Consider the following 27,507-nt stretch of genomic DNA (forward strand, 5'->3'; position numbering starts at 1 on the left):
AGGCCAAGGAGTCAGACCAGAGAATCTTGTCATTATGGTGTGTCGTGTGTAGATTGATTGAGAATATATATATTTTTAAATCCATTTTGGAAGAAGGCTGTAACGTAACAATGTGGAAAAAGTCAAGCGGTTTTTATTGTTCGACTGGATTTTTTTATAGATGCATCTGGGTTTTTTTTTTCACTCAAATTACATTCCAAAGGATTAACATATACTCTAAATTATGATTTCTTACCTAAAATTAGAGTTACAATTATTTAGCAGCATTTTGTTTGTGGTTTACATAACCACAAAAGCAACTACATCCTCTATAAATGCAGTACAAAGTATACTGAACAAAAATATAAATGCAACATGAAACAATTTCATAGATTTAAAAAAAGTAGGCCCTAATCTATGGATTTCACATGACTGGGAATGCAGACATGCATCTGTAAGTCATAGATACCTTAACACATAAATGGAACTCAGGATCTCGTCATGGTATCTCTGTGCATTCAAGTTGCCCTCGATAAAATGCAATTGTGTTCATTGCCTTGTGTTCATTATGCCTGCCCATACCATAACCCCACTGCCACCATGGGGCACTCTATAATATTAAAGATGATCTCCCCCCCCCCCCAAAAAAAAATAAATAAATAAATAAATGTAACATTTAAGCAGTGGCAGCTCCATACTTTCAAAGCAGCCCTCTCATCTCTCTTTTACACAGGAGCGCACCAGATCCTTTGATGGCTTCAACATGCATTCCCTGGAGAACTCTCTCATTGACATCATGAGGGCCGAGCAAGATACCCTGAAAGGTAAGATAACAATCACAAAACCACCAGGATTGCATGTCTGGTCACAATATTGATGCTAGCGGCCATATCTAAAAACCTTTTGTCCTTCAAATCTGCTGCAAGGTCATCTAGGATGGGCGTTTGTCTGCTGCCCCACAGCCATGTCCGACGACTGCTGATTTGAGCTTTCCTTTCAGTGGCACTAGAGTGGACTAGAAAGTGAAGAGTGGAGGCTTATGTAGGCTAGGCTATTCTACAGAGAGTGCAAATGGAAATATTGCTGCAAGCAGCAATGAACGGGGTTCACAGGATGACAGAAAGGACACAAGCTCAGTTGGATAACAAAGCAAGCATTATATCATGTATCAGTGAAATCATTACCATGTTTATCTCTCAATACCACAAGGATGACGGAAGTGGAGTTTTGTCTAGTGGGTCTTGGGTAGCCTAGCGGATAAGAGCGTTGGGTCATTGACCAAAAGGTTGCTGGTTTGAATCCCCGAGACGACTAGGTGAATAATCTGTTGACGTGCCCTTGAACAAGGCACTTAACTCTAATTGCTCTTGTAAATCACTCTGGATAAGAGCGTCTGCTAAATGACAAATGTGAAATATAGTGCTATAGGTTGGTAGCGTGGCCGCCTTTGAATGCAGCAACTAATCGTTGTCAAATTCTTTAGAGGCTAATTCATTGAGTATTACTCCAGATTTGGTATAATCTGATTTATGGTTCATGAGAAGATTTCTGAAGTGTTTTTGGCCTATTTTAGCCTATTAGTGTATGTGCTAATATGCATTCACTTAGTCCAAAGACCAAATTTGCAGTGACTCTTAGATTTAGTCCATGAAGATTTTTAATAATTTTTTTTAAGCATTAGTGGTACACAGTCAAAAAAAGTGAATTGTTAAGCGTTTCCTAATTTTTTTTACAATATCAATGCCAAACTTAACATGGTTTGTCATGGTAATGTCTTTGACCTTAAAGTTTCAAGTTGTTTAGTGGATTTGCAAAGGTTTTAAATGGACATGGAAAATCTGATTTATCAATAACTCAAACAAAGTTAGGAGATGTACCCTGGGTCTACATACTGGTTTTATTTGGACTTATTGTTCATAAATATTTCAAAAGTTTTCAAAAATGTCAAAGTTGGAGCTAAATCTACTTTATGGTGGTGGCGTGGGAGGTGTTACTTGTCCCTTTTTAGAGTTTTCATAGCTGCAGATTGTGAAGGGTTTGTTGATTGGATGGTATTATGGGGAATGTAAATACAACGCTCGCAGCAGTCTCTATCTGTTGTCCATCTGGTTTGTGGTGCAAACGTCCCAAACCAGAAAGTTCCTGTTGTCAGTCAGGATGACCTATTGTACTACTACTCCAACTGGTGTTTGTCTGGGGAAGGATTAATTAGAGGGAGTAGCCTGGGTGGCGTTTCTATTTAACAGCCCCCATAGCTTGTGTATGCATTCATTCCTTTTACACCTCTGTATTCAGCTGTTAAACCACAGTGAAACACAACTTTAGCGAACATCTGAGAGGCGAAGAGCCTGAAGTGATGAGTTGTTGTTCTCAGTCTAGTTTGAGCTGATTTAGTGCCTTGACGCTCCCAGTGCCTTGTGCCAGCTACAGAGGGTTAGAGATGCAGAGGAAAACATCATTATGAGGCATCATTCCATCTCGCCACTGTCTCCAGGGTAACGTGTTTCTACATTACAAAGATCCACACAGATGAATGGTTTACTGCTCCCACTTTGTGCTGTCCCTACTGGGGTGAGCTCTAAGGGTACCAAGCAGCACCCCTACCCCTAATTGAAAATAATGACCTGACCCTCAAACATGAACCCCGCTGCTCTGCAGAACAGATGAAAAGGAAGGAGGGGGAAATCGACTGTAGAAGTGGCTTTGAATCGATTCCAGCAGTGTCCTCTGTTGACTGAAAAGAGTACTCTGTGTCACCACTGACTACTGAGCCGGTCCACCACCCTGCTATCTCCTCTCCTCTCCTCTCCTCTCCTCTCCTCTCCTCTCCTCTCCTCTCCTCTCTCTGATTTAATAGGCAGGGGAGGGGCTTGGAGAATTTGTGTGACGGAACATACCAATCACTGAACACTCTACCAACCCTCTCCTCGGGGGGGCCCCCCCAAATGTTCCACATTTTTGTTTCAACCCAAAACTGGCACACCTGATTCAATTAGTCCAAAGGCTTGATGATTAGTTGACTAATTGAATCAGGAGTGGCAGTTTCTTTTTTTTTTATAAAAATGTGAAACGTCTGGTGGGCGGCCCGATGAAAGGTCTGGGAAACCCTACACTAGTCCACTCCAGGGTTTACTATTACTTTTCCTCTCATCCCCTCCACCAAGGCACCCCAGCATGGCACAGTTCAACTCTCAAGTACATTTGGCAGGAGGTCGGTAGGAACAGGGAATGTGCCAGCGAGCAGGCGGCTGAGAGATACAGTGCCTTGCGAAAGTATTCGGCCCCCTTGAACTTTGCGACCTTTTGCCACATTTCAGGCTTCAAACATAAAGATATAAAACTGTATTTTTTTGTGAAGAATCAACAACAAGTGGGACACAATCATGAAGTGGAATGACATTTTTTGTATCCAAATCCGGCTTTAGACTTCTTCACAACAGTATCTCGGACCTGCCTGGTGTGTTCCTTGTTCTTCATGATGCTCTCTGCGCTTTTAACGGACCTCTGAGACTATCACAGTGCAGGTGCATTTATACGGAGACTTGACTACACACAGGTGGATTGTATTTATCATCATTAGTCATTTAGGTCAACATTGGATCATTCAGAGATCCTCACTGAACTTCTGGAGAGAGTTTGCTGCACTGAAAGTAAAGGGGCTGAATAATTTTGCACGCCCAATTTCAGTTTTTGATTTGTTAAAAAAGTTTGAAATATCCAATAAATGTCGTTCCACTTCATGATTGTGTCCCACTTGTTGTTGATTCTTCACAAAAAATACAGTTTTATATCTTTATGTTTGAAGCCTGAAATGTGGCAAAAGGTTGCAAAGTTCAAGGGGGCCGAATACTTTCGCAAGGCACTGTAGATGATGTGGGCTAATGTAACCAGGGCTTGTTTTGTGTGTTTGGTTGTGACAATCTCTTAACGGTGTACACTCCGCTCTCTAGGTCGCCTAGGATTCACCCATCCAGGGGGAGAAAGTCCTCTGCCCATAAATGGTACGTAAAAAGGGTTTGTTAACACTAGTGCTCTGCATGCTCAACCCATGCTAATGGACGGAAGGTGAATCAAACCATTTAGTAACATAGTCGACAAGATTAGCAGCACCATGTTTGTACTTAACATGCTCTTGAGGCATCAGTGTGGATTTCCTTCTCTGTGTTCCACTATTCTTATTCCATTTGTTCTTTAATGGTTTATGTGGATTTAATAAATAAGGATTTAGTAATATAGATGAATTATTTCATTTTAAATTGCATAGCTAAACACGTTTTAACGTTGTGTAATCCCTCACCTAAGGCAGTGTATCTATCCCATTTGCATTCAGTCGTCAGATATCTTTGCCTGTGCAGTGAAGGAACTAAGCTCCTAGTATTTGTGTTCTTAAATAATTTTTTTTTTTTAGAATAAAACCTATTGCCTAGAGATGTTAGTTTAACCATTTCTCAATATGTTGTGTTGCATATTTCCTTCAACATTCTGTAACATTTCCTGTTATAATTCTTTATATTGAATCAGTGCATGATTCACTTCTTTCCTCTATGCAGACACGAATACCGTAGGCTAGTTGTAGCTACAAAGGTAGACTAAATCTAATCTCTTTAACTACAGCTTCCTCAACTGCAGTTTGAAATGCATAAGCCGAAATGCAACTGAATGCTCAGTGATCCACCATGGACTCTCTCCCTGAGCCTCATAGTGTTATATTGGTCCAACATGGTGATCCACCATGGACTCTCTCCCAGAGCCTCATAGTGTTATATTGGTCCAACATGGTGATCCACCATGGACTCTCTCCCTGAGCCTCATAGTGTTATATTGGTCCAACATGGTGATCCACCATGGACTCTCTCCTTGAGCCTCATAGTGTTATATTGGTCCAACATGGTGATCCACCATGGACTCTCTCCTTGAGCCTCATAGTGTTATATTGGTCCAACATGGTGATCCACCATGGACTCTCCCTGAGCCTCATAGTGTTATATTGGTCCGACATGGTGATCCACCATGGACTCTCTCTCTGAGCCTCATAGTGTTATATTGGTCCAACAGGACAGATGGTGGTTCTGCATGGATGCCGTTCAGAGGGTACTACCAGTCTTAGAGAGGCAGTCACACCAGCTGACCGTTACTCTGTAGAACACACACCAGAGAGTGTGTATAACCACCACCCTCCACTGACCTCCTAAAGACCTTCTCTGTATCTGGCCTAGGAAGGGAGAGTGTGTCTGAGATCCTCATGAGTATGCCCGCAGACGTGTATAGACGTGACTGCACAGGAAACCAAGTTTTAATGTCACATGCACAAGTACAGTGAAATGCCTTTCTTGACAGCTCACCAATGGACTAATCAATAACAATCACGACAACAAGGTATAAGAAAAACCCACAATAATAAACTGTGAAATCATGGGTGAGTATTCAATACAAGCTCATCTGTCTGCCACGTAACCTGGAGCACTGAGGAGGCAACAATGACCCAATCACATGGAGGATGTGACTGAGAAGGAGAGGGCATATGTTGTGAATGAAAGAATGGATAATATCTGTCATTCCTGGTCACTGTTGGTGTTATTTTGGTATTTTACATGCAGCAAGGAATTATGGGAGGAGACGAGGTAAACTGAATTTTATTTTTATTTTTCGCCTCAAACTGGCATAGAAAGACCCGGTCTTTTGCGTCCATGTCCAGTATTTCTGAAGGGGGACAGTATGTGTTTGCATGTAGATGTTGTGGTTTGTTGTTGGTCTATTTGTTTGATCTGGCATGTTGTTTGGGGGGTTTTCAGCTCTAAGAGCTTTTGTTTGTGGTGTTGTGGTCACGCATGCACACACACACACACACACACACACACACACACACACACACACACACACACAGTGTACAGACTCAGGGCTAACTCTCTTACATAATTGGTCATAAAGCTGCTCCTCTCTGTTTTCTGTCACTTGGTCAGGAATATGGCTGGGGTGGCTTAACCTCCAGGACATAGGGCGGGAACAATATTTAGCCTCTGCTGCTGCCATAGGCTTAGCTGTGTGTGTGTGTGGTATCCCTGGCTCAGTCCCTCTCAACCAGCACAGCAGGGCTGCTTGTAGAAGGCCTTAATGTAGCACTGTCTCTGGCAGTCAATGAGTCAGGTGAATTACTGTAAAATAGACACATTGTTATAGCTAGTATTGCTTGACAATACAATACTTAACCATGTAATAACATTCATGTTGATAAACCTAAGTAATAAATTAAAAAGTATCTATTGTGTTACATCTTTATGCAATCTGTCATTGACTGACTTGTCTCCTCTCTCTCTCCTCGTCCCCTCTTCCCTCCTCTCTCTCTCTCCTCGTCCCTTCTTCCCACCTCTCTCTCCTTGTCCCCTCTTCCTCTTCCCTCCTCTCTCTCCTTGTCCCCTTCCTCTTCCCTCCTCTCTCTTCTTGTCCCCTCTTCATCCTCTCTCTCTCCTCGTCCCTTCTTCCCTCCTCTCTCTCTCTCCTCGTCCCTTCTTCCCTCTCTCTCTCTCTCTCTCTCTCCTCGTCCCTTCTTCCCTCTCTCTCTCTTATTGTCGCCTCTTCCTCTTCCCTCCTCTCTCCCCTCGTCCCCTCCTCTCTCCCCTCGTCCCCTCCTCTCTCTCCTCGTCCCCTCCTCTCTCTCTCCTCGTCCCCTCCTCTCTCTCTCCTCGTCCCCTCCTCTCTCTCTCCTCGTCCCCTCCTCTCTCTCTCCTCGTCCCCTCCTCTCTCTCTCCTCGTCCCCTCCTCTCTCTCTCCTCCTCTCTCTCCTGGTCCCCTCTTCCTCTTCCCTCCTCTCTCTCTCTTCTTGTTCCCTCCTTTCTCCTCTCTCACTCCCTCTCCTCAGGTCACTCTTCCCTGTTCCCCATGGAGGATGGTTTCCCTGACGACGAGCGTGGTGAGCAGAGCCTGCCTGGCCTTGGCTCGCCCCACTGTTTCCCCCACCAGAATGGGGAGCGTGTTGAGCGTTACTCCCGCAAGGTCTTTGTCGGTGTCCTCCCGCCAGATATTGATGAAGGTAAACTTTACACCACTGCAGACCACGTTCACACAGGCGGAGGTGCTGTGACCACGCTATGGTGATGCTTTGACTGGGCTGAACACCTGGTTGATCAGGTGGAGGTCTACAATGTGGATATCTTCATGGCCAGTAGTCACAGGTTTACATAACTGATGTTGAAGACCAGCCCCTCTGTGACCAATTTCGGCCGTAGACATTCACCAAGCAGCACTGCTCTACCATAGCAAGTCTTGTGTTATTTAGTTTCCGCTTCCTGAGGGCTTTGGCTCGCGAATAGGCATAGTTCTAGTACATTCTCTGTTATAAGTAGTGTAGGACATCTCTCAGGTGTGATCAGTGTTGCTGGCAGAAGACTAGAGAACAGCTGAGGCTACCATCTGCTCTGCTTTAATCTCCCTGTTTAATGTTACCAAGGACTCCCTCTGGTAGAGCCCACTAATGGTACCAGGGACTCCCTCTGGTAGAGCCCACTAATGGTACCAGGGACTCCCTCTGGTAGAGCCCACTAATGTTACCAGGGACTCCCTCTGGTAGAGCCCACTAATGTTACCAGGGACTCCCTCTGGTAGAGCCCACTAATGTACCAGGAACTCCCTCTGGTAGAGCCCACTAAGAACAGTCACCTGATGACACACACCTTATCACAGTACAACTGCTGTGAGGCAATTGTTGAATGTTTGTTTTCACTTTTAGATGAAATAACTGCAAGTTTCCGTCGCTTTGGACACCTCTTTGTGGACTGGCCTCACAAGGCAGAGAGCAAATCTTACTTCCCCCCGAAAGGTGAGTCACGTGACCAGTCTGCCCTTTTGTCAGCCACATGCAGCATTGTCATCAAAATGGCTTATCTGAGTTTATTATTGAAGTCTTAATAGTTTGATTGGTTAAAAACAAAGTTGTGAGCAGAGCGGTCATAACATTGGCAGTCATTTCCAGCAACAGACAGCGAATGAAACGGTAGAGATCAGAGTTAAGTAGTGGTCTCTGTGACATGGTTCTGTGCAGGCGGTTGAAGTGGTGTCTGTTTTGTCCTGTAGGTTATGCCTTCCTGCTGTTCCAGGATGAGAGCTCTGTGCAGGCCCTGATTGAAGCCTGTATTGAAGAGGACGGCAAGCTCTACCTGTGTGTGTCTAGCCCCACCATCAAAGACAAGCCGGTGAGTGGATTGTGCCGTCACCATCATCCATCTGCTCCCTTCTTTACCTCTTATTATGAAAGAGCTCAAGATGCAGCAGGGTTGTATTCATTACGGCGATTATGTTGCGAAACATTTAGTCTGTTGCGAAACGTTTTGCAACAAACGGTTTACTTCCAAAAGGGGAAATGCAAACGAGAGTTTCTATTGGACAAATTTGGGTAGGTCACTCTCCGTTTTGTTACATTTGATTCCGTTTGGTTCTTCAATGGTAAGGTGTTTCTGTAATTAATACACCCTAAAATTGTACTGCTTCATGTTTGATTGTGAGTCCATTCAATTAGTGGCAGACCAAGTAAATAAGCAAGCAGCTGCCCTCCCTATAGAATTGGCTTTGCATCGTTACAGGCATAACATGGCCGACGTCGAGATGCGGGGACGTGACATTGTAGACGTCGAGACGCGGGGACGTGACATTGCAGACGTCGAGACGTGACATTGCAGACGTCGAGATGTGACATTGCAGACGTCGAGACGTGACATTGCAGACGTCGAGACGCGGGACGCGACATTGCAGACGTCGAGACATTGCAGACGTCGAGACGTGACATTGCAGACGTCGAGACGTGACATTGTAGACGTCGAGACGGGGGACGTGACATTGTAGACGTCGAGACGCGGGGACGTGACATTGCAGACGTCAAGACGTGACATTGCAGACGTCGAGACGCGGGGACGTGACATTGTAGACGTCGAGACGTGACATTGCAGACGTGGGGACGTGACATTGCAGACGTTGAGACGTGACATTGCAGACGTTGAGACGTGACATTGCAGACGTTGAGACGTGACATTGCAGACGTTGAGACGTGACATTGCAGACGTCGAGACGTGACATTGCAGACGTCGAGACGCGTGGACGTGACATTGCAGACGTCGAGACGCGTGGACGTGACATTGCAGACGTCAAGACGCGGGGACGTGACATTGCAGACGTCGAGACGTGACATTGTAGACGTCGAGACGCGGGGACGTGCCATTGCAGACGTTGAGACGTGCCATTGCAGACGTCGAGACGTGACATTGCAGACGTCGAGACGTGACATTGCAGACGTCGAGACGTGACATTGCAGACGTCGAGACGTGACATTGCAGACGTCGAGACGTGACATTGCAGACGTCGAGACGTGACATTGCAGACGTCGAGACGTGACATTGCAGACGTCGAGACGTGACATTGCAGACGTCGAGACGTGACATTGCAGACGTCGAGACGTGACATTGTAGACGTTGAGACGTGACATTGCAGACGTCGAGATGCGGGGACGTGACATTGCAGACGTCGGGACGTGACATTGCAGACGTCGAGACGTGACATTGCAGACGTCGAGACGTGACATTGCAGACGTCGAGACGTGACATTGCAGACGTCGAGACGCGGGGACGTGACATTGCAGACGTCGAGACGTGACATTGCAGACGTCGAGACGCGGGGACGTGACATTGTAGACGTCAAGACGCGGGGACGTGACATTGTAGACGTCAAGACGCGGGGACGTGACGTAGACGTCGAGACGCGGGGACGTGACATTGTAGATGTCGAGACGCGGGGACGTGACATTGTAGACATCGAGACGCGGGGACGTGACATTGCAGACGTCGAGACGCGGGGACGTGACATTGTAGACGTCGAGACGCGGGGACGTCGAGACGCGGGGACGTGACATTGTAGACGTCGAGACGCGGGGACGTGACATTGCAGACGTCGAGACGCGGGGACGTGACATTGTAGACGTCGAGACGCGGGGACGTGACATTGTAGACGTCAAGACGCGGGGACGTGACATTGCAGACGTCAAGACGCGGGGACGTGACATTGCAGACGTCGAGACGTGACGACGTAGACGTCGAGACGTGACGTAGACGTCGAGACGCGGGGACGTGACATTGTAGATGTCGAGACGCGGGGACGTGACATTGTAGACATCGAGACGCGGGGACGTGACATTGCAGACGTCGAGACGCGGGGACGTGACATTGTAGACGTCGAGACGCGGGGACGTCGAGACGCGGGGACGTGACATTGTAGACGTCGAGACGCGGGGACGTGACATTGCAGACGTCGAGACGCGGGGACGTGACATTGTAGACGTCGAGACGCGGGGACGTGACATTGTAGACGTCGAGACGCGGGGACGTGACATTGTAGATGTCGAGACGCGGAGACGTGACATTGCAGACGTCGAGACGCGGGGACGTGACATTGTAGACGTCGAGACGCGGGGACGTGACATTGTAGACGTCGAGACGCGGGGACGTGACATTGTAGACGTCGAGACGCGGGGACGTGACATTGTAGACGTCGAGACGCGGGGACGTGACATTGTAGACGTCGAGACGCGGGGACGTGACATTGTAGACGTCGAGACGCGGGGACGTGACATTGTAGACGTAGCGTGTAACATGTCTCTCTGTGTGTGACAGGTCCAGATCCGTCCCTGGAACCTGAACGACAGTGACTTTGTGATGGACGGCTCCCAGCCTCTGGACCCCAGGAAGACCATCTTTGTGGGTGGGGTGCCACGCCCTCTCCGTGCAGGTAACCTTTTGACCCTAGTCAGCTAAAGCACCGTTTCCATTGGCACTTTAGTCCTAGACTGCATCCCAAATGGCATTATATTCCCTATATTGGGCACTACTTTTGACCAGGGCCCATAGGACATTTGGGACACAGACATGTATCCTCGACGGCGTATTAAAACCTGTTAGATTAGTGCTGCATTTCATCACATCAGCATGCACAGTATGTAATGGAGGAGAAGGGAATTGGTAGCAACTCATAATGAAAATGGAAGCTATTTGGAACATGATGACCAAGCTGGGAGTGTTACATGAAGTGTACGAGGCTGCACCCTGGCATTGTGCCACCGGCAACCTGTTTCCCTCCGTCCACAGTGGAGCTGGCTATGATCATGGACAGGCTGTATGGAGGCGTGTGCTATGCAGGCATCGACACAGACCCGGAGCTCAAGTACCCCAAGGGAGCAGGGCGGGTCGCCTTCTCCAATCAGCAGAGCTACATCGCTGCTATCAGCGCTCGTTTTGTCCAGCTGCAGCATGGAGAAATCGATAAACGGGTTAGTGAAGGCCCTCTCTTTCTCAGGCTAATACAGCATTACACAAATACGCAGAAATGTTGTACCAAACACATAAAAGGCTCCTATCTCCTGTCTTGTACATTTTTAAAAGGACTTTGTTATTTATTGTAATGGTTTTATAGATGAAGGTAAAACATTTTGGGGTATTTTGACTGGGTCATACGAGGACAGATAAGAAATTACTGTCGAGCAGACATTTAACCAGCTGCCACCTGCAGAAGAATTATGCTAATTCACTCAGCCAAAATCAGTCCAACCAATCACGTCTCTACTTTGATTCTGACTTTAGAATGTTTATTGGTGACCATTGTCCTAATTGGAATGTAACTGTCAATGCAATTATGTGTTGTGTTAAATCTTTAGATACAGTACGTTAATTAATGTAAGATGTATTCATCCTAGCTCTATTCTTTACTGCATGTCTGACAGATGGTTTTCTTTCTCCCTGTCTCTCTCTGGGTCCTCTCCCCCCGTCTTTCTCTGGGTCCTCCCCCCGTCTCTCTCTGGGTCCTCTCCCCCCGTCTCTCTCTGGGTCCTCTCCCCCCGTCTCTCTCTGGGTCCTCTCCCCGTCTCTCTCTGGGTCCTCCCCCCGTCTCTCTCTGGGTCCTCCCCCCGTCTCTCTCTGGGTCCTTTCCCCCCGTCTCTCTCTGGGTCCTTTCCCCCCGTCTCTCTCTGGGTCCTTTCCCCCCATCTCTCTCTGGGTCCTCCCCCCGTCTCTCTCTGGGTCCTCTCCCCCCGTCTCTCTCTGGGTCCTCTCCCCCCGTCTCTCTCTGGGTCCTTTCCCCCCGTCTCTCTCTGGGTCCTCTCCCCCCGTCTCTCTCTGGGTCCTCTCCCCCCGTCTCTCTCTGGGTCCTCTCCCCCCGTCTCTCTCTGGGTCCTCTCCCCGTCTCTCTCTGGGTCCTCTCCCCGTCTCTCTCTGGGTCCTCCCCCCGTCTCTCTCTGGGTCCTCCCCCCGTCTCTCTCTGGGTCCTTTCCCCCCGTCTCTCTCTGGGTCCTTTCCCCCCGTCTCTCTCTGGGTCCTTTCCCCCCGTCTCTCTCTGGGTCCTCTCCCCCCGTCTCTCTCTGGGTCCTCTCCCCCCGTCTCTCTCTGGGTCCTCTCCCCCCGTCTCTCTCTGGGTCCTTTCCCCCCGTCTCTCTCTGGGTCCTTTCCCCCCGTCTCTCTCTCGGTCCTTTCCCCCCGTCTCTCTCTGGGTCCTCTCCCCCCGTCTCTCTCTGGGTCCTCTCCCCCCGTCTCTCTCTGGGTCCTCTCCCCCCGTCTCTCTCTGGGTCCTCTCCCCCCGTCTCTCTCTGGGTCCTCTCCCCCCGTCTCTCTCTGGGTCCTCTCCCCCCGTCTCTCTCTGGGTCCTCTCCCCCCGTCTCTCTCTGGGTCCTCTCCCCCCGTCTCTCTCTGGGTCCTCTCCCCCCGTCTCTCTCTGGGTCCTCTCCCCCCGTCTCTCTCTCTCTGTCTGCCCTCTTCCCCCCCCCCAGGTGGAAGTGAAGCCATACGTCTTGGACGACCAGTTGTGTGATGAGTGTCAGGGAACTCGGTGCGGGGGCAAGTTTGCCCCTTTCTTCTGCGCCAACGTCACCTGTCTCCAGTATTACTGTGAATACTGCTGGGCGGCCATCCACTCACGCGCTGGTCGGGAGTTCCACAAGCCACTGGTCAAGGAGGGAGGGGACCGGCCTAGGCACATCTCCTTCCGCTGGAACTGAGAGGCAGAGGGGAGAGGGGGGAGTAGGAGTCGCAAAATCATTGTACAAATAAATGCACTTTTCTGTTGCTGGTTCCTTTTTAACTCTAATTTGGGAGAAAAAAAAAGTTTAATTTTAAATTAATATTTTTTTTAAAGATGAGGAGATATGTCAAGACAGGAAAAGAAAATGTGTATCCCATGTGAAATCCCATGTGAAATCCCATTCTCTTGACTTTCTCCAGTTGCTTTTATCTTTTATTAGAGCAGAATTTGAAAAGATTAGGCTTTCAATTGTCACCTTACTATCCAATTGACGTGTCATTGACCATCAACCTCAAAGCAGTATGTTCAGTTCAGATGTTCATCCAATAGGCTACAGAGCAGATGTTCATCCAATAGGCTCCAGAGCAGATGTTCATCCAATAGGCTCCAGAGCAGATGTTCATCCAATAGGCTCCAGAGCAGATGTTAATAGCAAAGGTGTTGCTAAAGAAGAGTGCACTTATTTCTTTATTTTAGAGTGCAGAATATAAAGTCTCAGTAGTTAACCAAAGCTTAATCTCAATTGGTTTGAAAAAGAAACAAGTACAGAAACGTGGATTATTTCCCAGATCAGATGTTTGAATATTTTTTTTAGAGACCATGCTAATATTTGATGTTACTTGACAAGATCCATTTCACGACAGGCGTTCTGGTTTGATCTCCATTTTGACATGCAAAAACTAATACCTCAAGCTTAGCTGCTAATGTGACGAATAAGTTAAAGTAAGCTGGTATCCCTCTTCCCTTAGTACCACAATCAAAGGGAAACGACGTCAGCAAAAAGACACATTTTTATAGACGCTGCTTTGTCACTTCTTTATTTTTGTAATCTGACCCAAGGTTGTACTAAGAATGAACAGAGCATTTTATTGGGGAATGTATGGCGTTGGAGGTCCCTGAGACCCTCAGCGCTGGCCCGTATAGAGATAAGTGACCCCCCCCCCCCTCTGTGTCTGAGGCCATGCTAGCTAGGAGAGGAGAGGCTAGTGCCTAGTTGTCATCAGGGCTGCACGTGAGCAGAAAGCCCTGTTTTTCGTGTATTATTATTATTATTATTGCGTTGGTGCAAATCTCCCAATCCTTTTTTCACAACCGTATTCTGTTTTTAACCCCGCTCAAAAAGAGAAATTAATTACTAAAGCCAGGCTTGTCATCAACACATTTCCATCTAGAGGAGGATCCAGTTATTAGAGCTGCAGACCTCTCTTCCTGTGCCAGCCCAGCTAACTCAGCCAGTGTTCTAAGCATAAATGAAGATAGTCCATGCGATGTGCTCTACTACGTACGTCCCACAATGCAGTTCACTCACTCAAACAAGACTGCAATGAAGAGGTTATACCTAGATGCTTTAGGGAACCAAAGTCGCCTGTGCAGTAGTGCAGTAATACAGTATTTCATTTCAGTTTTTTTGAGTTCATTATTCTTTTCCTATTTTTCTTACGAAGACCAGATGGACTACAGCAAACCAAAGATTGGCCTTGAATAGATAACAGTGCAGTCAAAATCCAGGAAAACACTAGTGAAAACAACTGGACTTATTCAGTTTAAAGACACCCAGGCTTTTTCACCAGTCAATCCTCTCATTTCCAAAGGTCAAAATAGAGACGTTTGTTGCTAGGCAGTTGTGTAACGTGAATAGGTCTGCAACAGGTTTGGGGATATTAACACAACAAGCTAAACAAAGGCTCACATTTGGTTTGGTTATTATAGTCATACAGTATCTGAATCTACTAGCGTTTTAATATGTCAGGGAGAGAGTGCTGAAATAGAATTTAACACACTAGTGAAAACCGTATCCTTGTGTTGGCTTGCTGGTGTTCTACTGCACCATGACTTTAGCTTGCTGGTGTTCTACTGTACCAGTTCTGCACCAGGACTTTAGCTTGCTGGTGTTCTACTGTACCAGTTCTGCATCATGACTTTAGCTTGCTGGTGTTCTACTGTACCATGACTTTAGCTTGCTGGTGTTCTACTGCACCAGGTCTGCACCAGGACTTTAGCTTGCTGATGTTCTTCTGCACCATGACTTTAGCTTGCTGGTGTTCTACTGCACCAGTTCTGCACCAGGACTTTAGCTTGCTGGTGTTCTACTGTACCAGTTCTGCACCATGACTTTAGCTTGCTGGTGTTCTACTGCACCAGTTCTGCACCAGGACTTTAGCTTTCCGGTGTTCTACTGCACCAGGACTTTAGCTTTCCGGTGTTCTACTGCACCAGTTCTGCACCAGGACTTTAGCTTTCCGGTGTTCTACTGCACCAGTTCTGCACCAGGACTTTAGCTTGCCGGTGTTCTACTGCACCAGGACTTTAGCTTGCCGGTGTTCTACTGCACCAGGACTTTAGCTTGCCGGTGTTCTACTGCACCAGTTCTGCACCATGACTTTAGCTTGCTGGTGTTCTACTGCACCAGGACTTTAGCTTGCTGGTGTTCTACTGCACCATGACTTTAGCTTGCTGATGTTCTACTGCACCATGACTTTAGCTTGCTGATGTTCTACTGCACCATGACTTTAGCTTGCTGATGTTCTACTGCACCATGACTTTAGCTTGCTGATGTTCTACTGCACCATGACTTTAGCTTGCTGGTGTTCTACTGCACCATGACTTTAGCTTGCTGGTGTTCTACTGCACCATGACTTTAGCTTGCTGGTGTTCTACTGCACCATGACTTTAGCTTGCTGGTGTTCTACTGCACCATGACTTTAGCTTGCTGGTGTTCTACTGCACCATGACTTTAGCTTGCTGGTGTGGTGGATAAACATTTTAGGAGTTAAACACTTTTTGAAGAATTTGCTGTTAATGAGAGAAAAACAGATTATTTTATACATGGCCTGCTGATTTTTGGTACAGTGTTTTCTAGCTAAATTATTTTGTCATGCACATATAAACATTTTATGCACTACTTTTCTAAATATGTTTTTTTTCTTCCCAACAGTCATTTTAGGCACATTTTTCACAAATGGGGAAAACTCCTTTTTGCAATACCTCAATTTTTCACATTGTGAAAGGTAGCTTTTGTACTTTTGTTACTTGAGAGATCTGCATATATGGACACTTTTCATTTAACGAAAAAAATGTAGTGATTTCGATATATATTATTTTCAGTTATGCTTTTTTCTACATTTCAGTGCTGAGGAATCTTCACAACCAAGTAGCGTACGTGCATTGACGCGACTTCCGAAACGGCAGAGGAACGATCAGTGTACTGCTTAAAGGTCTTAGATCTTATACACTAGATGTTTCACAAAAATCAGATCTTAACAGCATGGCGAGGACAAAGTTGTCATTTAAAATTTTTATGTTATTGTTTAAAAAAAATGGCTATCCTAGTTGGGGAAAATGGTAACTTCTCTTTTTGGTTTCCTCTCCATAGCTGGATTATAACTATTATAAGGATAATGCAAATTATGGTTCATGCTTCGGCTGAATCTCGTATCACAAGAATGGATGTTTGGTGTTTAGATATTTTAACATTTGAAAATATATATTCTTGAACTTGCCAACTAGCTCCTATTGTAATCCTTAGCATGCATGACGAAAAAAAGATAAGTACATGAATTAGCTATTGAAATTGATTGTTGTGGTTGTGCACCAGATGTTTCTCAACTTTAATTTGTTAAGGACACACCCCACACCTCACTTCTCTCCCATGTGTTGATATCTTTGCCTTCTCCATACTCAGACCTCTGCAGGATGCAAAGAAAAAAAGATGAGAAAATAAGAAAAAAACTAACTCTAAAATCTATTTTAGCAGTGGAGGACTTGAGCATCTTATAGGAAGGAGGACACTGTTGAAAAGACTTGTTAACTCATCTCCACTGTCTGTTGAGGTAATTCAACCGTTTTGGAAGAAGGGGAACTTTAAGACTTGAATGTGGTAAATGTTGCAAGTTAACTTCGAGTTGTTATGTGCAATACATTTTATTTTATTTTTTTTCCAGATAAAGACTCTTTGCAATGTAATTCTTTAATGCCATTTTTAATTGCAGACATTTAAAGAAGACGTTAATATGTTTTTCAGTCATTTTCTACTGTTATTGTAATCCTTTTCATGCTGGTGTTTGTAAAAAAGAAAAAGAAATCAAACTATTTGTACTAATATAAATAATTGAAGTTATTTTTAAAACATTAAAGGTTTTGTGCTCATTTGTTTATTTCAAGCTACTGTGATTGGTTGTAATTATTAGGTCAATAATGTATTTAGCTGTTTATTGGTATATTTTTAATTGGAATGTATAATTTTTATAATTTTGATCAGATTTTTGTTATATTTTTGAGGTGAAGCTTTTAAAGTGTCTAGTTTTTACTAATTGCTATATTGTGCTCCACAATATATGATTAACATTTTCTGAAGGAAAATAAACATTTAAATATTTGTCTGTTAATGATGTTACTTAATGGCAAAATGTCAATAGTTTTTAACTGTATGGGAAGGTTGTTGTATTTATTAATAGCATTTTTTACTTAAGATTATCACCTTAATTTCTATTGTCATTTCACTTTATAAGTTCCTATTTTTGTATTTTCCTTTCTAATTAAGTTATGTAATACAAAATGTCCATATTTCTAGGAGTTGGTCTGTAGCAGTGCTAGTGAAACGAAAAATACAACTCTGTTATTTAATTGTTTGCAGCCAACTATTTATAACAGTGCATCATTTTTAAATATTTGTAATGTGAAATGTTGAATGAATAAAACTTAACTGTGAAAAGGCCCATTGTCTGTTTATTTTTTGGTGTGGATTGTAACAGTCCGTTTTCTGTAGCGGTCTATCGGTTGCTGCTTTCACAAAGCTAGGCAGCAGCCATTGTTGGGCCCTGGCTCATAAAACCTCCAAATTAATTCAGATATCTTTACTACATACAAGCAAATAAGGTCACAATGAGTTGTGTACGTTAGGCTGTGTGTGAAAGAGCGTGAGACAGGGAGTTGAAATGCTGACCACAAGCAGCTTTCGATAATGTCGGTATCAAAGTAACCATTTCTATTTTATGAGCATTTATTTTGCAGCCATTGATTATTTCCTTGTCCAGACTACGAAGTCATTGTGTTTGTATGCCAGCTGTTACTCTGATCTTTTCAAAGACTTAGAATGTCACTATAATGCTATGGTCATCCTTGCGTATCCTTGGTCATCCTACACAAGCCATAGCTGATTAGCTGATGAAGCCAGTCAATGTAAAATAGATGCATCATGCATGCCAGGGTATTGATAATACTGCAGCAATTCCATTGGATAATGAGGTGTGATTAGTGTGTCTACAAACACAGGAAGTAATCACCTTCCTCAGACTCAGCAGCTCCACCTGCCTGCTGACTGGTACATTACCAATATAAAGTATGAAACCTTGTTGCACTACTTAGAATCCACTTTTCTGTGGTCTTTTAATAATCTGTCCAACCTGAAAAGAAAACCATTAGCTCACTACCTTTGGGACCTTGCGTGCCAAAGCAGCACTCACATTGCATGAGTAGGCCAAAGTGTAAACCCGTACCATATTCCTTCAATGTAGGCAAAATCATCTCATCCTAGTAGAGGAGAGTGGGGTATGTTGAGACATTTTTTACATTCAGCATCACTACGTCAAGGGGAATATAGTATTCTAACAGAGATATCTACATATATTCAGAATGTTGTGTATTCCTGGATGTAATCAGAATTAATGTAAACATAAAAGTTTTTGAAAACATAGCTTGTCGAAAGAAAAAGTGGTCGCTTGACACAACTTAAGTAAGTTGAGAACAGGGACAGAGAAAGTTGAGCCTCCTTGGGGTAAGTGGGTGATGGTGTCCTGTGACAGTGTGATGGTGCTGGTAGGTCAGAGTTGAATTCATATATATATATATATATATATATTTATCTTTGTTCAATATCACTCCCATCAAGATGGCGCCGAAGAACATGACTGAAGTTTTACATTCTTCCAACCAATTGTGCAATTTAGTTATTTTTTTTGCGTAACTTATTTTTTTTACTTATTGTGTACATAATGTTGCTGCTACCGTCTCTTATGACCGGAAATAACTTCTGGACATCAGAAAAGCGATTACTCACCGCGGACTAGAAGAAACTTTTTCCTTTAACGAGTCTGATGAGAAGGATATCCTGCTTTCACTGGAACAGGCCCAGATCCACACCTTTTGCGTGAAGAAAAGGGGACGCAGATCGGGGATCCTTCTGAGAATCCGGAGGTGAGTGAATAAACTCCCAATGCCTTTCATTCTCCTTGCTAACGTGCAATCGTTAGAAAATAAAATTGTTGACTACTATTAAGATTATCCTACCAATGGGACATTAAAAACTGTAACATCTTATGTTTCACTGACACATGGCTGAACGAAGAAACGGACAATATAGAGCTGGCGGGATTTTCCATGCACAGGCAGAACAGAGACGCTACCTCTGGTAAGACGAAGGGTGTGGGTGAGTGTCTTTTTGTCAATAACATCTGGTGCGCGACGTCTAATATTAAAGAAGTCTCAAGGTATTGCTCGCCTGAGGTAGAGTACCTTATGATGTCGACCACACTATTTACCAAGAGAGTTCTCATCTGTATTATTCGTGACCATCTATTTACCACCACAAAGCGAAGCTGGCACTAAGACAGCTCTCAACCAACTCTATAAGGCCATAAGCAAAGAAGAAAATGCTCACTCAGAAGCGGCGCTCCTAGTGGCCGGGTACATTAACGCAGGCAAACTTAAATCAGTTTTACCAAATTTTTACCAGCATGTCACATGTGCAACCAGGAAAAAAAAATCATAGACCACCTTTACTCCACACACAGAGACATACAAAGCTCTCCCCCACCCTCCATTCGGCAAATTTGACCAAAATTCTATCCTCCTGATTCCTGCTTACAAGCGAAAACTAAAGCAGGAAATACCAGTGACTCACTCAATACGGAAGTGGTCAGATGAAGCAGATGCTATGCTACAGGACTGTTTTGCTAGCATAGACTGGAATATGTTCCGGGATTCCTCCAATGGCATTGAGGAATACACCACCTCAGTTATCGGCTTCATCAATAAGTGCATCGATGACCTCGCCCCCACAGTGACTGTACGTACATATCCCAACCAGCAGCAGCTGTTCTGGATGACCGTGTGATAACGCTCTAGGTAGCCGATGTGAACGAAACCTTTAAACAAATCAACATTCACAAAGCCGCCGGGTCAGACGGAATACCAGGACATGTACTCAAAGCACACGCGGACCAACTGTCAAGTGTCTTCATTGACATTTTCAACCTCTGCCTGACCGAGTCTGTAATACCTACATGTTTCAAACAGACCACCATAGTCCCTGTGCCCAAGGAAGAGAAGGTAACCTGCCTAAAGGATTACCGCCCTGTTGCACTCACGTCGGTAGCCAGGAAGTGCTTTTAAAGGTTGGTCATTATTCACATCAGCAGGATCCTCCTGGACATGCTAGACCCACTCCAATTCGCATACCGCCCAAACAGATCCACAGATGACGCAATCTCAATCGCACTCCACACCGCCCTTTCCCACCTGGACTAAAGGAACATCAATGTGAGGATGCAACTGCATCCTGTACTTCCTAACAGGCCGCCCCCAGGTGGTAAGAGCTGGCAACAACACGTCTTCCATGCTGATCCTCAACACTGGGGCCCCTCAGGGGTGTGTAATTAGTCCCCTCCTGTAGTCTCTGTTCACCCACGGCTGCATGGCCAAACACGACTCCAACACCATCATTAAGTTTGCTGACGACACAACAGTGGTAGGCCTGATCACCGACAACGATGAGACGGCCTATAGGGAGGAGGTCAGAGAACTTCCAGTGTGGTGCCAGGACAACAACCTCTCCCTCAATGTGAGCAAGACAAAGGAGCTGATCATGGACTACAGGAAAAGGCGGGCCGAAAAAGCCCCCATTAACATCAACGGGGCTGTAGTGGAGCAGGTCGAGAGTTTCAAGTTCCTTGGTGTCTACATCACCATCACCATCATGGTCCAAACATACCAAGACAGTCGTGAAGAGGGCACAAAAACCTTTCCCCCTCAGGAGACTGAAATGATTTGGCATGGGTCCCCAGATCCTCACTAGGTTCTACAGCTGCACCATCGAGAGCATCCTGACCGGTTGCATCACCGCCTGGTATGGCAACTGCTCAGCATCTGACCTTAAGGTGCTACAGAGGGTAGTGCGAACGGCCCAGTACATCACTGTGGCCAAGCGTCCTGCCATCCAGGACCTATATAATAGGCGGTGTCAGAGGAAAGCCCATAAAATTGTCAGAGACTCCAGTCACCCAAGTTATAGACTGTTTTCTCTGCTACCGCACGGCGAGCGGTACCGGAGCGCCAAGTCTAGGACCACATGGCTCCTCAATAGCTTCTACTCCCAAGCCATTAGACTGCTGAACAATTCAGAAAAATCGCCACCGGACAATGCTGCTGCTACTTGCTGTTTGTTATCTATGCATAGTCACTTTGCCCCCACCTACATGTACAGGTTACCTAGCCTGTTCCCCTGCACACTGACTCGGTACCGGTGCCTCGTTATTGTTATTCTGATTGTATTACTTTTGATTATTACTTTTTATTTAGTGTACTTGGTAAATATTTTCTTCCTCTTGAACTGCACTGTTGGTTAAGGGCTTGTAAGTAAGCATTTCACGGTAAAGTCTAAACATGTTGTATTCGGCACATGTGGCAAATAACATTTGATTTGGTTTAATTTTATCACTTACCCTTCCATTTCTTGACCAATTGTCCAGGACAAGGATGTTGTTTTGATGTGCCAATTCGTAGGCAAGATCTCTGGATTTGAGGCTACTAAAGCACATGAAACTGGTCTGTAAGATTCTTGATATGTTAATCAAGCTGAGACTCCATGTCATCAGATAAGACCTGGTGTGTCTCTGTTACTCTATCATAGCCTCTCTTTATCAAGCTGAGACTCCATGTCATCAGATAAGACCTGGTGTGTCTCTGTTACTCTATCATAGCCTCTCTTTATCAAGCTGAGACTCCATGTCATCAGATAAGACCTGGTGTGTCTCTGTTACTCTATCATAGCCTCTCTTTATCAAGCTGAGACTCCATGTCATCAGATAAGACCTGGTGTGTCTCTGCTACTCTATCATAGCCTCTCTTTATCAAGCTGAGACTCCATGTCATCAGATAAGACCTGGTGTGTCTCTGCTACTCTATCATAGCCTCTCTTTATCAAGCTGAGACTGACTCCATGTCATCAGATAAGACCTGGTGTGTCTCTGCTACTCTATCATAGCCTCCCTTTATCAAGCTGAGACTCCATGTCATCAGATAAGACCTGATGTGTCTCTGCTACTCTGTCATAGCCTCCCTTTCACACAGATACATGTTAATAGTCTTTATTGTTAATGTACATCTTCAGTGTCATTCAGTTTATTCTTTCATCCCTTGCCGCTGTTCATATGGACTTCTCTCACTTCCTTGGCTTCTTTCTCAAGAACCTCAAGGGGGGGGGGGGGCTAGACCCCTGCTTGTTTTACTTTTAATACACGATGTAACAATACAAATGCACTATGACATTTTTATGGTTAATATGCATATAATTTTTGCAATCATCATTTGAATGGGGTATGGTGGTGATTGGCTCAATTTAACCCAAGGCAAACATTTTGACTATATGAGCCCACACAGCTACAAAGATGTACTGTCATGTAGTTTTAGGATCTCATATTGTAGCTTTCAGAGACCCCAGCAGATGCATTAAAGTCTTTAAACAATCTACTTTGGTTTAGAAACAAGCATCATGAAACCTTTAACACAATAAATTCATTTGACTTTGTGAAAATATATATATTTTTTTTAACTAACTTTGCTTACCACTTTTTTGTATGTGGTTTCTTCCTTTACAGACTCCATGAATTGATGACCTCTTTTTGTGCATGATTTCCTAGAAACAAGGGGTGGCTCAACTAACCCAACTCTCCCCTAGTGTTTTTCTTCAATGTAGACAAAATCATCTGATATCTAATTACCTTGCTATCATCCAAATAAGTCATGCAAGAGAAAAAGTTTTGGATGGCATTGCGTGGCTATCCCGCTGCAGGAAGTGTGCATAGAATATTAGTGACACAAGGCTTGGATGAAAGACCCAGATGACATAACGCCTGTCTATCTCACAGGGGAGACAAAGGTTCTGCTGAGCCAATCCATTCTGCTACCGGATGCCTGCTTCTCTCTCTCTCTCTCTGCCTCTGTCGCAGTCAGTAACAAGGTCACAGAGAAATGGACCACTCTGTAAACACAGCTAGGTCGTGGTGTCTGGTAAAATGCATAGGAAGGCAAGGCCTCTGCCCTGGGCATGTTGTCTCAGTTAGAACATTGATAAGAATCAGTACTATAGGACAGGAATTGTACATCTTAGGTTATTGAACACTGTGTGTATCGTGTCTATCTGATCAGTCCTAAACTGGTGAAGAATTCAGTGCATTGGAAGTATTCAGACCGCTGGGCTTTTTCCACATTTTCTTTTGTTACAGTCTTATTCTAAACGGATTCTGGATTAAATATTTTTTTCCCCCTCGTCAATCTACACACAATACCCCATAATGACAAAGCAAAAACAGGTTTAGAAATGTTTGCATATTTTTTTTTAAACTGAAATTTCACATTTACATAAGTATTCCCGACACTTTACTCAGTATTTTGTTGAAGCACCTTTGGCAGCGATGACAGCATAGAGTCTTCTTGGGTATGACGCTACAAGCTTGGCACACCTGTATTTGGGGAGTTTCTCCCATTCTTCCCTGCAGATCATCTCAAGCTCTGTCAGGTTGGATGGGGACTGTCGCTGCACAGCTATTTTCAGGTCTCTCCAGAGATGTTCGATCGGGTACAAGTCCGGGCTCTGGCTGGGCCACTCAAGGACACTCAGAGATTTGTCCCGAAACCACTCCTGCGTTGTCTTGGATGTGTGCTTACGGCTGTTGTCCTGTTGGAAGGTGAACCTTCACCCCAGTCTGAGGTCCTGAGCGCTCTGGAGCAGGTTTTCATCAAGGATCTCTCTGTACTTTGCTCCGTTCATCTTTTCCTCGATCCTGACTAGTCTCCCAGTCACAGTCCCTGTCACTGACAAACATCCCCACAGCTTGATGCTGCCAACCCCATACTTCACCATAGGGATGGTGCAAGATTTCCTCCAGACATGACGCTTGGCATTCAGGCCAAAGACTTAGTTTCATCAGTCCAGAGAATCTTGTTTATTATGATCTGAAAGTGAGCTGTCATGTGAGCTGTCTCCAAGTGAGCTGTCATGTGCCTTTTACTGAGGAGTGGCTTCCGTCTGGCCAATCTACTATAAAGGACTGATTGGTGGAGTGCTAAAGAGATGGTTGTCCTTCTGGAAGGTTCTCCCATCTCCACTAAGGGAGTCTGGAGATCTGTCAGAGTGAATATTGGGTCCTCTGATTGCTCAGTTTGGCTGTGCAGCCAGCTCTCGAAAGAGTCTTGGTGGTTACAAACTTATTCTATTTAAGAATGATGGAGGCCACTGTGTTCTTGGGGACCTTCAAATCTACAGACATATTTTGATACCCTTCCCCAGATCTGTGCCTTGACACAATCCTGTCTTGGAGCTCTACGGATAATTCCTTTGACCTTATGGCTTGGTTTTTGCTCTGACATGCAGTGTCAACTGTGGGACCTTATTACATAGTTTCAGGCTTTTATTCTGAAAAATTATCGAGAAGGATCACATCGCATCAGTGGATGGCTTGGAGCAGACTTTCTCTCTCCCCTATTGAAAAAGCTATGATCCGGTTGAAATATTGATTATTTATTGTAAAAACAAGGCTACCCAAGAAGGTAAAGATAACTGAACTAAATGACTATTGCCCCGTGGCACTCACATCTGTCATCATGAGTGGCTTTGAGAGACTAGTGAAGGTTCATATCACCTCCACCTTACCTGCCACCCTAGACCCACTTCAGTTTGCATACCGCCCCAGCAGGTCCAGAGACGATGCAGTTGCCATCACATTGCACACTGCCCTATACCATCTAGAAAAGAGTAATACCAATGCAAGAATGCTGTTCATTGACTACAGCTCAGCATTCAACACCATAGTACCCTCCAAGCTCATCATTAAGCTTGAGGCCCTGGGTCTCAACACCGCCCTGTGCATTTGGGTCCTGGACTTTCTGACGGGCCGCACCCAGGTGGTGAAAGTAGGAAACAACATCTTCACTTTGCTGATCATCAACACTGGAGCCCCACTAGGGTGCGTGCTCAGCCCTCTCCTGTACTCCCTGTTTACCCATGACTGTGTGGCCATGCACGCCTCCAACTCAATCATCAAGTGTGATGATGACACAACAGTAGTGGGCTTGATTACCAACAATGACGAGACAGCTTACAGGGAGGAGGTAAGGGCACTCAGAGTGTGATGTCAGGAAAACAACCTCTCACTCAGGAGATGATCGTGGACTTCAGAGGGAGCACCCCCCTATCCACATCGACAGGACAGTAGTGAGGAAGGTGGAAAGTTAAGTTCATCAGCGTACACATCACGGACAAACTGAAATGGTACACCCACACAGACAGTGTGGTGAAGAAGGTGTAACAGCGCCACTCCAACCTCGGGAGGCTGAAGAAATTTGGCTTGTCACCTAAAACCCTCACAAACTTTTACAGATGCACAATTGAGAGCATCCTGTCGGGCTGTATCCCTGCCTGGTACGGCAACTGCACCGCCATTAATCGTAAGGTTCTCCAAAGGGTTGTGCGGTCTGCACAACGCATCACCAGGAGCAAACTACCTGCCCTCCAGGACAACTATAGCACCCGATGTCACAGGAAGGCCAAAAAGATCATCAAGGACAACAACCACCTGAGCCACAGCCTGTTCACCCCGCTACCATCCAGAAGGCAAGGTCAGTACAGGTACATCAAAGCTGGTCACTTCACTGCCGGGGCGGCAGGTAGCCCTGTGGTTAGAGCATTGGGTCAGTAACTGAAAGGTTTCTAGATTGAATCCCCGAGCTGACACGGTAAAAATTTGTCGTTCTGAACAAGGCAGTTACCCCACTGTTCCGTGGGAGACTGTCATTGTTAATAAGAATTTGTTCTTAACTGACTAGTTAAATAAATGTAAATAAATATTAAGAAATTGATCACTATTCACTTTAAATAATGGCACTTTAATAATGTTTACACAACTTATATTACTCATCTCATCTTATACATGTCTAAAAACCTGTTTTTGCTTTGTCATTATGGGGTACTGAGTGTAGATTGATGAGGGAAATACAGTGGTTTACGACAGTATTCACCCCTGTGGTATTTTTCCTATTTTGTTGTTTTACAACCTGGAATTAAAATAGATTTTTTGGGGGTTTGTTTAATTTGATGTATACAACATGCCTACCACTTTGAAGATGCAAAATATTTTTTCTTGTGAAACAAACAAGAAATAAGAAAACTTGAGCGTGCATAACTTTTCACCTCCCCCCAAAGTCAATACTTTGTAGAGCCACCTTTTGCAGCAATTACAGCTGCAAGTCTCTTGGGGTATGTCTCTATAAGCTTGGCACATCTAGCCACTGGGATTTTTGCCCATTCTTCAAGGAAAAACTGCTCCAGCTCCTTCAAGTTGGATGGGTTCCGCTGGTGTACAGCAATCTTTAAGTCATACCACAGATTCTCGACTGGATTGAAGTCTCGGCTTTTGACTAGGCCATTCCAAGACATTTAATTTGTTCCCCTTAAACCACTCAAGTGTTGCTTTAGCAGTATGCTTAGGGTCATTGTCCTGCTGGAAGGTGAACCTCCGTCCCAGTCTCAAATCACTGGAAGACTGAAACAGGTTTCCCTCAAGAATTTCCCTGTATTTCCTTGTACACTTAGCGCCATCCATCATTCCTTCAATTCTGACCAGTTTCCTAGTCCCTGCTGATGAAAAACAACCCCACAGCATGATGCTGCCACCACCATGCTTCACTGTGGGGATGGTGTTCTCGGGTGATGAGAGGTGTTGGGTTTGTGCCAGACATAGCATTTTCCTTGATGGCCAAAAAGCTAAATTCTAGTCTCATCTGACCAGAGTACCTTCTTCCATATGTTTGGGGAGTCTCCCACATGCCTTTTGGCGAACACCAAACGTGTTTGCTTATTTTTTTCATGAAGCAATGTATTTTTTTTCTGGACACTCTTCCGTAAAGCCCAGCTCTGTGGAGTGTACGACTTAAAGTGGTCCTATGGACAGATAATCCAGTCTCTGTCTTTGTTGCCTCTCTGATTAATGCCCCCCTTGCCTGGTCTGTGATTTTTGGTGGGCGGCCCTCTCTTGGCAGGTTTGTTGTAGTGCCATATTCTTTCTATTTTTTAATAATTGATTTCATGGCGCTCTGTGGGATGCTCAAAGTTTCTGATATTTTTTTATAACCCAACCCTGATCTGTACTTATCAACAACTTTGACCCTGTCCTGTTTGGAGAGCTCCTTGGTCTTCATGGTGCCGCTTGCTTGGTG

General features: G+C 45.0%; 1 protein-coding gene across 17 annotated transcripts in view; it reads left to right on the forward strand.

Moving 5' to 3' along the window:
- LOC110533338 (cytoplasmic polyadenylation element-binding protein 4) overlaps window positions 1-17,731 on the forward strand; it is a 39,351-nt gene extending 21,620 nt beyond the window's left edge. For 3 of the 17 annotated variants that reach the window (XM_036989696.2, XM_036989697.2, XM_090188969.1), the window contains 9 exons: window positions 713-803; window positions 3,930-3,980; window positions 5,577-5,600; window positions 6,836-7,006; window positions 7,703-7,792; window positions 8,047-8,165; window positions 10,629-10,743; window positions 11,100-11,281; window positions 12,770-17,731. In XM_036989696.2, the coding sequence (XP_036845591.2) occupies window positions 713-803; window positions 3,930-3,980; window positions 5,577-5,600; window positions 6,836-7,006; window positions 7,703-7,792; window positions 8,047-8,165; window positions 10,629-10,743; window positions 11,100-11,281; window positions 12,770-12,997 (1,071 nt within the window). In that variant the 3' untranslated portion in view covers window positions 12,998-17,731. Of the gene's footprint in view, window positions 1-712; window positions 804-3,929; window positions 3,981-5,576; window positions 5,601-6,835; window positions 7,007-7,702; window positions 7,793-8,046; window positions 8,166-10,628; window positions 10,744-11,099; window positions 11,282-12,769 lie in introns of those variants that run through there. The other 14 variants (XR_016484125.1, XR_016484126.1, XR_016484122.1 and 11 more) reach the window with 10 other exon arrangements.
- The last annotated feature ends 9,776 nt before the right edge of the window (window positions 17,732-27,507 follow it).

Source organism: Oncorhynchus mykiss, chromosome 10 (assembly GCF_057628025.1).
Source record: "Oncorhynchus mykiss isolate SJ-2025 chromosome 10, ASM5762802v1, whole genome shotgun sequence".
NCBI lineage: Eukaryota > Metazoa > Chordata > Actinopteri > Salmoniformes > Salmonidae > Oncorhynchus > Oncorhynchus mykiss.